General features: G+C 41.0%; 2 protein-coding genes across 2 annotated transcripts; one reads left to right on the top strand and one right to left on the bottom strand.

Annotated features, from left to right (window-relative positions):
• Window positions 1–308: 308 nt before the first annotated feature.
• Window positions 309–5,212, top strand: LOC109769370 (external alternative NAD(P)H-ubiquinone oxidoreductase B3, mitochondrial). Its single transcript, XM_020328118.4, has 10 exons — window positions 309–537; window positions 1,628–1,889; window positions 2,061–2,267; window positions 2,662–2,912; window positions 3,085–3,301; window positions 3,377–3,481; window positions 3,834–4,088; window positions 4,202–4,323; window positions 4,560–4,679; window positions 4,777–5,212. The coding sequence occupies exons 1-10, from the start codon at window positions 443–445 to the stop codon at window positions 4,862–4,864; spliced, it is 1,722 nt and encodes a 573-aa protein (XP_020183707.1). The 5' UTR covers window positions 309–442; the 3' UTR covers window positions 4,865–5,212.
• A 1,571-nt stretch (window positions 5,213–6,783) lies between these two features.
• Window positions 6,784–9,595, bottom strand: LOC109769361 (1-aminocyclopropane-1-carboxylate oxidase homolog 1-like). The gene is made up of 3 exons (XM_020328108.3): window positions 8,933–9,595; window positions 7,692–8,013; window positions 6,784–6,990 (listed from the first exon to the last, which is right to left on the bottom strand). Exons 1-3 carry the CDS (start codon window positions 9,466–9,468, stop codon window positions 6,784–6,786), a joined length of 1,065 nt encoding a protein of 354 aa, XP_020183697.2. The 5' UTR covers window positions 9,469–9,595.
• Between the last annotated feature and the right edge of the window lie 488 nt (window positions 9,596–10,083).

Below are 10,083 nucleotides of genomic sequence, written 5' to 3' on the forward strand. Positions count from 1 at the left end.
TGGTTCGGCACCGCCGCGCCGTCCGATCGCAAGCCCCGCGGCGTGCGAACGTGCCAACTGCGACCGAGCAGAAAGGAAAGCAAGCGCGGCGCGAGCTGTACCGCGGCCCTCTCGCAGATCCGCACCCGTGGTATCCAGTATTTCAAACCGTGCCCCTGAGGCCCCCCCGCAACATTCGCCGCTGACCGTGTGAGGCGCGACTCATTTCCTGCGCGGAGGGCCGGGGCGCAAAATCGCCGGCCACGAACCATCGGTTGGTTACTTGGCTCCGCTGCTATAATTAGGCAAGCGAGAGAGGAGGCACGTCCCGTCTCGTCTCCCTCGTCCGCCGCCGCGTGTTCGGAAGCGAGCGAACCCCGCTCCCCTCCTCGCCTTGGTATCCCGCCCCCCACCGCACCGCCGCCCCGCTCCCACGCAGATCGACGCCCACGACGCAGCGCCAATGTCGACGGGGGGAGCTTCGCTGGTGCGCCGCGCCCTCGAGGCCGTGCGCCGGACGCCGCGCTGGCAGAAGAGGCTCGTCGTCCTCACCGTAGGGTGCGTGCGCCGTCTCCTCTCCCTCTCCCACCGCCTCCTCATGTTTTAATACATTGCTCGTGTTCGCTTGTTCGATCGATCCGTACGCGCGGCGCGTCGTCGCCGTGCATTGTGCGCGCTAGCTGTGCGGCCCGCCCTTTTGCTGGTTCGGCGAAATTTGCCACCTTTTGGTGCTTGCTGAGATTTTCTTAATCTGTAGTTCCGCGGAAAGGCTCCGAACCGCAGATTTAAGCGGGCTGATTGATTTGTCTAATTGACGAATTGCTCCGGTGATGACCAGCAACTTCGTTACTGCACTATAGATGATGTTTCGCTTTTGCCCTCGTCAGTTGATAATATTACTTGTAGATCCATCTATACTTTGTAGAGCCAGTAAATAAATGGATCTAATTGTCTGTCGCGTGCGTTGTGTTCGTGACGGATTAATTATGTCGTCACTTGCAAGATCCTTCCATTTCCGTCTCCTGCCTGGAATTTCAAGCTGGGTTCGTTAAGTCGTTCTTGGCATTCGGAAATTCTGTGATTTTCAAGTAGAAACCTACTACATCATCACAATATTTATTTAGTGCTGAAGATACTGAGGCCAACACACACAATATGCCTTGCATGGTGTATAAGGCGATCATGTCTTTACATTTGTTCGTAACAAGTGGAGTTGGGTATTAGCTATAACTATACAATCCTAACTACTGTTGCCCATGTGGATACAGTGAGGTAGCAGAATACTAAGATTTACCTGAAAACGTGATTTCAGTAATGTTGGAGTACAGTATGGTTAGTCTATTAATACTGCAGTAAAAATAAAGTAAGGTTTTAAACCAATTTGATGTTGTAGTGCTGTGTTGCACAATCTAGTTCGTCCGTCCATTTTTACCTGCAAACCAGGGTCACCACTGGAACCTATTACTCAAATAAGGGATATCTTTACCATAGTAAATTACTTCTTTTATAGTTATATAAGTTACTAATTGGTAAATGAACTAAAACTTTAGCTTATAAGCCACATAAATGTTAAAAGTAGCTCTTATTTGTTTATGAACATTATTTATATCAGAACCCTTGACACTTTATTTCTTCAACCTCATTGCAGAGCTGGCACTTTAAGCTATGCTTGCCAGGATAACCGTGTTCTTCAAATCAGTGATGGAACGGGGGGCAAGAAAAAAGTGGTTATACTTGGAACTGGTTGGGCAGGTGCAAGTTTCTTGAGAAATATCGACACTTCTTTGTATGATGTCCATGTGGTATCACCTCGCAACTATTTTATGTTCACTCCTCTGTTGCCGAGTGTGACATGTGGCACGGTTGAAGCACGCAGTATTGTGGAGCCAATTCGCAATATTGTGAGAAAGGTACTGTTTTGATAGTATAGCACATATGTGGGTCTTACTTATCTATTCTGCATCATTTTGTATCTTCCTAGTATGTTGTACCCTATAGGCAAGTAAAATCGCACCATTTTGACCAATACCATTGATATATCTGAAGAGTTAGTTACGGTAAATTTGTGTATTATTTTGCAGAGGGGTGGTGCATTCAGATTCTGGGAAGCAGAGTGCTACAAGATTGATCCAACAAGCAAGAAGGTCCACTGCAAATCAGGTGATGGGACCAATGCTGACGCCAATGGCGAGTTTGTTGTGGATTATGATTACCTTATTGTAACTGTTGGAGCGAAACCAAATACTTTCAACACCCCAGGAGTTGCTGAAAATTGCCATTTCCTGAAGGTCAGTACCTACCTGTGTTATCCGTCATTAGATAGATACAAAATTGCACTTCTATTTTTTGATTTATCCCAAACTAAACCTTGATCAAATAACTGTGCGTGCTGCTCTGTTTAACATACCTTTATTCATCAACTGAATGCAATACACTCCAGTTGACAATTTTTTCCCAAATCGTACTGACAAACTATGCCCTTGTCCCCTTTAGTAGGATAGCAGCTTGCATCTATTTGCTGTGTCCTTTCATCATCTTAACTGTGTTTTGTGTGCTGCTGTGCATTACTTGTGAGTGCGTACCCTCGAGCGCAAGTGTTTTATAGGTTACATTCTATCGCAAAGCAGCTATATATACATTTTGTACAATTTGTTGTAATTTGGTATATCTGTTATTGTGTAGGAAGTAGAAGATGCTCAAAAGATTAGGAAGAGTGTCATGAAATGTTTTGAAAGAGCTGCACTTCCTAATCTTACTGATGAAGAGCGGAAGAAGAACGTTCATTTTGTTGTTATTGGTGGTGGCCCAACAGGGGTAGAATTTGCTGCAGAGTTGCATGACTTTGTCAATGAGGACTTGGCAAAATTGTATCCTGATGTAAAGAAGTATGTGAATATTTCAGTAATTGAAGCTGGAGAGCATATCCTTACAATGTAAGACCCTTGAGACATCTTCAGTATTTTTCTGTAGCATTTGTAAAATATTCACTTTTGATTTTGTCATTTCTTTTATATTGAACCGAGTAGAAATTTCCTGGCAGCACTAGCACATATATTACAGATACCTTAGATCTGGTGATAATTTCTTTATTCATGTTTCATGCAGGTTTGACAAAAGAATCACCCATTTTGCCGAGGATAAGTTCAAGAGGACAGGCATAGATTTGAAGACAAATTTTAAGGTCGTGAAGGTGTCTGATAAGACGATAACCATGAGTAATCCTACAACTGGAGAGATTGCTGTTCCTTACGGCCTCGCTGTTTGGTCCACTGGAATTGGAACCCGTCCCATAATTATGGATTTCATGAAGCAAGTTGGTCAGGTATATCTCGGTCTGCATCCATAACAAATCATATTTCACTATTCACATTTAAGATGTTCAATACATTTTTTGTAGGGAAACAGGCGTGTGCTAGCAACTGATGAGTGGCTTAGGGTTCTTGGATGTGACAATGTATATGCACTTGGTGACTGTGCAACTATAAGTCAAAGAAAAGTGATGGTACGTGCATTGATCAATTTCGAAGTATCATTTTAGTTTGCCATGTCAGATATTTCAACATTTAAGTTGGAACTTGGAAGTTTTATATAGGAGTAACACTTTTAAGTTTGGAATACTTTCTGTTGGTATGATGCTTTAATCGACATGAGTATCCTTTCTTTCTCTCTTGAGGTGGAAAAGTTTAGCTTGTTAGCTGATAACCGTTCTTCTGTCCCCCTAAAGAAGAATGCTCTACATTTGTTTTAGCAAAAAAAATACCGTGCTATGCCAACTAGTATACATGTTTATACTTCATGATTTTCTGGCATCTCAGTGGTTTCTGACATCTGTGTTTGATTGTTATTCATTACAGGAAGATGTTGATTCAATCTTCCGGGTAGCAGACAAGGATAATTCTGGCACTTTGTCTGTAAAGAACATAAAAAATGTTCTTGGCGACATCTATCAAAGGTACCCGCAGGTGGAGTTGTATCTTAAAACCAACCAAATGAAGGGCTTCCATGACCTACTGAAAGACAAGGAGACAGAAGAACTGAACATTGAAGAATTCAAGAAAGCCCTTGCTCAAGTGGACTCGCAAGTCAAGATGCTCCCAGCAACAGCTCAGGTAATTCCTGTGTATGACTTAGGAACTCAATATTGCCTACCATGCAGAGTGGCAAATCAACTTCAGCGTTGATGATATGCTAAGCATGTAATAATGATTATTCCATGCATCAGGTTGCTGCACAAGAGGGAGCTTACCTGGCAGATTGCTTCAATAGGATGAATACTTGTGAAGAAAATCCTGAAGGCCCTCTGAGGATTAGGGGCGCAGGGCGTCATCGGTTCAAACCTTTCAGGTAATATATTGGACTGGTGAAAAGTAAACCTTGCATTTTTGCTGTGCAAGGTTAATAAAATGTAAATATGATTTATATTATCATCAAGTGCCAGTAAAGGTCTGTAGATATATGTTTGGCAGTTTAGCTATGTCACTGATCGTCCCAAATCAAAGAGTCATTGATTTGTTGTCATAGAAATAGAAGAGTTCCATTTTCATAGCTATAATTGATCATCCCAAATTGCGCATGTACAGGTACAGGCATCTCGGCCAATTTGCTCCGCTGGGTGGAGAGCAAACTGCTGCGCAGCTGCCTGGTGATTGGGTACATGTTGGCCACAGCACTCAATGGCTGTGGTATTCTGTCTATGCAAGGTAAGTCTCTGGCTCTCCAGTATGCTTTGTTCCTTCTCCGATTCAAGCACTGATTGGATGCTGGTTCTAATGGTCATTTGCTCTTTACCAAATACAGCAAACAATTCAGCTGGCGCACAAGGATGCTAGTTGTGACTGACTGGGGAAGGCGTTTCTTCTTTGGAAGGGACTCCAGCAGCCTATAAACTAAACTACGGATTGCGTAGTTCGTCTTGTTTTGCCATCTGAGGATCTGCTAGACTCTGATGCTACCTTCATCACACCGCACCATTCGTTTCGTTCCACAATTTTGAGAGCTCAGTTCGCTAATAGCTTAGCAAGGTTTTGTTCGCAAATTTTGTTCTACCAGATACGCTATTGGTTCGATATGCCGAACAACGGTTTATATCCTTTTTATGTCTTGTCTTAATACACCTGCATCGTTCAGGTGTCCCTAGTAGAGATGGTCAGAGGACGACTTATTTGCATCTCATTCATTACGAATATTTGCTCTTCTTTCATGAGAATACAGTCTGGATTCCTCTTTGTTAGAACGATACATTGTCATTGTGAAATGAAACTTAGGGCACGGCCGGTGAATAGGGAGCAATCGCCCTGGTTCTGCTTCGATTTGATGAAGTGATTCTCGCAGAGCATAATCAATCATCGGCTGATTCTTCTTGATCACAATACGACAACTAAATTAGCATTCTACTGATCAACTTCCTGTACGGATGAATGCATGCAGTTCTTTTTCGTGGAGTGTGCATGCTCGTGCTCAGTGCCGATGGAGGCAACTCTTCTCGCGTGGCCTCCTTGCTCGTCATGCCGCTGCAGTCGCGTACAGCCGCCGTTGCTGCGCAGCTGGCTGTGCCATCGCGTGTGCCCACGCCTCGCGCCACCGCGATCGACGCCGTCTCGGTGTGTCTGGATGCCAATTTGTTGATGGCATGTTCGCAGCATTCTTTGTGGTTGTGGAGGCCGCCGTCGAGAGGCATCTGCTCTTTCTTCCATGTCTTCGTTCCATGCCGGCGACGCCGTGCACGCTGAAAGTATCCCTGATCCCACTGATAACGAGTAGGCCCAAATAATGCTGTCGTTCTTGGGACGGCCTATCATTTTATCGTTTTGTGGCCTAATCTCTCGGTGGAGAAAAGTGCCGATAACGTGTTTAGATACAAAAGTAACGGACAGCGATCTCATTATTGAATGATACGTGCAACTATTTATACAACCCAAAAGGGCACGATCGAATAGGCAACATAGATTAGTATCTTATAAATGACCTTTAGTACAGTATTTATTGTGATATGATATTTCCCTTTTTCATTTAATTCTAGTCAAGGGTGCATACATGCGAAAGTACCTTTCTGCTCCCGAGCTCAAATGAGCTCGGTGAACAGTAATATCGAAAAAAATCATTTTTTTAAAAAATATTCCAATTTTTTTTGGAGAAACATTGACAAAAGTTCTAAGTGCGTGCAAAAAATCATCATGATATCATATTCATGTAAGGTGTGGCAAAAAAAAATCAGTGCTCCAAGATGCTTTTGAAAATAGCATTTTCAGAGTACCGATTTTGTTTTTTTTTTTGCCACGTTTTATAGGAATGTGATTTCATGACGAATTTTTGCAAGCACTTAAAACTTTTGTCAATGTTTCTTTAAAAAAATTGGAATTTTTTGAATTTTTTTCGATTTTGTTTTGATTTTACTGTTCACCCGAGCTTGTTTGAGCTCGAGTGCAGAAACTCTGCGTCCGCATACATGATACTACTAGGTACGATATGATATTCCCATTACGAGCACCAAAAGCAACGGGTGACGGCCGATGATTAGGTAGGGATTAAATTTTAATTAATTAATATAATTAATTCTCAACACTTCTGACCCTACACCACGTGACCTGCATGTTAATCATGATAACATACAAATAAGCGCTCAAATGATGATAACATACAACGAGCGCTCAAAGTGAAAAAAATTATTCAACAAATCATACACCAAAACGATTCTGGTAAAGGAGATACATTGCACAATAACTCGTAACCAAAGCCACCTAATTATTTCTACTCCGTATTTCTTTAAGGATGATGGAATATATAGAGTTCACCATCATTGATGTCTTATAATTTATACTTCTTCATGTATTCCCGGAATATGACTCGGTCAAAGATGGGCCTATTATCATCTGATAAAAGCTCCTTTATTGGTCCATATGGCCTATCAAGATCATCAGTGCTCAAAAAGCATGCGATTGAGATACGTGGTTGTACGGTTGGTCTGAGCAGAACTCGGTGCTCCACGCTCTTGAACTCCCCGTTTGTAATAATCTACACAATTGTGAAAAGAACGAATAAGAAATTTGATTTCAAACAATCCATTAGAGTGATCAATGAACATCGATGATCAATTTATTAAAAAATGTTATGTCAAATTTGTCTTGAAATTATTTAAAATAAAACTATTCTTTATAAAAAAATCTTAAAATTTAAAATTCTTTCAAAACCGTCCATAAATCATTAATAACAAATAAAAATCAATTTTGAAAAAGTAATATCAACAATAAGAATAAAAATATGCATGTGATTGGTCCAATATCAATTGGTAACATCATTTCATATAGTTTTTTCCCTATTTACTAATAGTTAAGAGTTTATGCACTATTTAAATATAATTTTAAAATTAAAGATTAGAACTTGAGATAATGAAAGATTTGGAAATATATTGTATTCAGTCTTATATCACTACTATTAGAAAGACAAAAACCCAAGTTTCACAAAAGAAGGTACTCAAAAAATATATAATTTATATATTAGCTTAAATTAGGATATAATTGTAGGCTAAGAATAAGAGTAAATTATTTTTAAATATAATTTATAGTAGAATATTGTAAGTAAAAATTATTCCGAACAGAGGGAGTAGAAGATAAGATAATTGACTTATGATCAGAAGTAAATAAACAATTAAATATGTTTTTCATATGAATTAATGTATGAATAAGCAATTTGGTTAGGTGAAAGTGTGACGGTACCTGCATCATGTCACCCATATTTGCCAGCAACGCACCCTTGACTGGAGGAACATCAATCCAAACATCTTGATGAAGAACTTGAAGGCCACCAACAGTGTCTTGGAGGAGCAAGGTCAGAAACCCAAGGTCGGTATGCTTGGTCCCACCCATGGTCAAATGTGGCTCTGGACATATCGGGAAATAATGACATGCCATTGACCTTGCGTTAAAGCATCTTGTGGTCGCTAGATAATCACTTCCAAGACCTAAAGCTTCTGATAATAACTCAGACAACTTCCTCATAACTCCATCGATGCCTTTCATGTACCTCCTCACTTCTTCTCTGTACACTTTCACAATGTTATAAAAAAGATCGCTTTATCTTTATTATAAACAAAAGCACCTTTCACTTTAGTTTAAAATAATTTTATAGATTGATCTCTATTATATTAGAAAGAAATTACATTTTTTTTCTCTAGAATGGAGTGATATATTAATACTAAAGTAACCAAATTTAAAGTCATTTACATCTTCATCAAAAATAGAAGTCAAAGAATCATCCCCAACAGGAAGACCAACTAGAATCATATCCGAAGATAAAAGTGACATGAGTCGAAGAGGTCCAAACTCTACTCATACGCGAATCATCATGACTGGTCTTATGCACAATCGTGTGAGCCCTCTTAAAATTTACTAAAAACAGATTAAAAACTCTTTAAATATAAATATTTTATTTATGAATAGAGCATAAAATCATAAATTAACCAAAAATATAGTTTTTGATAATGGCTGAACCAGAAAAATATTATTATTATATAGGCTAATGAGAAATAAAAAATCTGACCTCTTACACAAAGGATGATATGGTTAACCAAGTGCACTAATATTTCATATTTACTACTCCCTCCGTCCCATAATGTAAGACATTTTTTGACACTACGCTAGTGTCAAAAAATGTCTTACATTACGAGACGGAGGGAGTAACATTTAGTACAATTTTACTAGTTATATGTGCACCTGCATATATCAAAGACTAGTTATTCTATATTTTTAAAGGACAAGTTATTCTAATAGAAAACGCTTTTTGAAAATGCTGAACTTAGAATGAAATAGCTAACCAAGTTGATTAATGACTTGTAATTATGTTCTACCAAAAATAAATGAGGTTCACTTTCACGAACTATTTTTTTTATTTTTCTAGCATGGGAAAACTAATTTAAAAGTTAAAAAAATAGTGTGTTAACTTAAACATAACAGATCACCTGCAGATTTGTGGTATTGCTTCAAAGCTTGCAGGGTCTTCAAGAACCTTGCAAGACAAGGTATCTCTCCAGTCGGCCGGGGTCGTCACCTTGAAATCTCCATGAAAGCTGAAGAAGTTAACCTTCTGAGCAAAGTCACGCGAGTACCACTTTGCCTTCTCCTCCTGAGGAAGCTCATGGAAAGCTCGGATACCTCTCTGGACTCCCTCGATGACGCCAAGAGGAATCCCATGATCCACCAGCTGAAAGAATCCCCATGACCCGGCCGATTTCTTTATCTCCTCCACGATCTCCTTCCGGCTCTCTGAGCAATCAAACCCGCTGAGATCAATCACGGGGAATCGAAGGCTGCGAACCTTGTGAAGACGCTCGTCGTCTTCGGGGAGTGAGGAGCCGAGGAGGTTCTCTGGAGGGTGTATGAACATGGTGGGAAGCTTGGTGACGCCGGCGTCGACGAGCCCTTTGACGCCGGCTTTGCTTTGGTCGAAGGCTTTGATCTCCATCTCACGCTGGCTGTAATCCACAACTGGCGCCATGGTTAAATGTTTGAGCAAGAGCAAGTTTGCAGGTGCTCGCTGTGTTCTGCCCGTTTATATGTAGGTGGAATCGGGAGCAGGTTTTGAAGATACGTTGGTCTCATCGACGGCCTGTGCTACTGATCAAGCTTTGGTTTGCACGCCTTTTGGCAGCGGAGCACGCTCACGCGCTCGTGCAGTGCGAGGTAGCTATGCTTAGTTTGGCGCGAACTTAAACTTGTGCGAGCCGAGCTGGAGCGTTTGCCGTTTGATGTGTAGAAGAGGCATCGTAGCTGGTGGGACTCATCTCCAGAGAAGAGGAACTTGAGTTTCCAAACGCTCCGTTCCACTACAACGAGCCGGCCTTTGGTGGCTAGAGATACAACTGTTGTACACTGAATAGCATGATTTTTTTTGAAACCGAGGCAAGAGATTTGCCCCATTCATTAATTAAGAGAGAAAGAGTTCATAGTACATGACACCGGCTCCACAACACAGACCATCAGAGAAGAAACAACACCAACAACAAAGAAGGATTACTCTCGCGGCAATGATGATGCTCAACTGGTGCCATGGTTTGTTTAAGCAAGAACAAGTTTGCGGGTGCTCTAGCTGTTCTGCCCATTTATAGGTGGA

Source organism: Aegilops tauschii, chromosome 3 (genome assembly GCF_002575655.3).
Source record: "Aegilops tauschii subsp. strangulata cultivar AL8/78 chromosome 3, Aet v6.0, whole genome shotgun sequence".
Lineage (NCBI taxonomy): Eukaryota > Viridiplantae > Streptophyta > Magnoliopsida > Poales > Poaceae > Aegilops > Aegilops tauschii.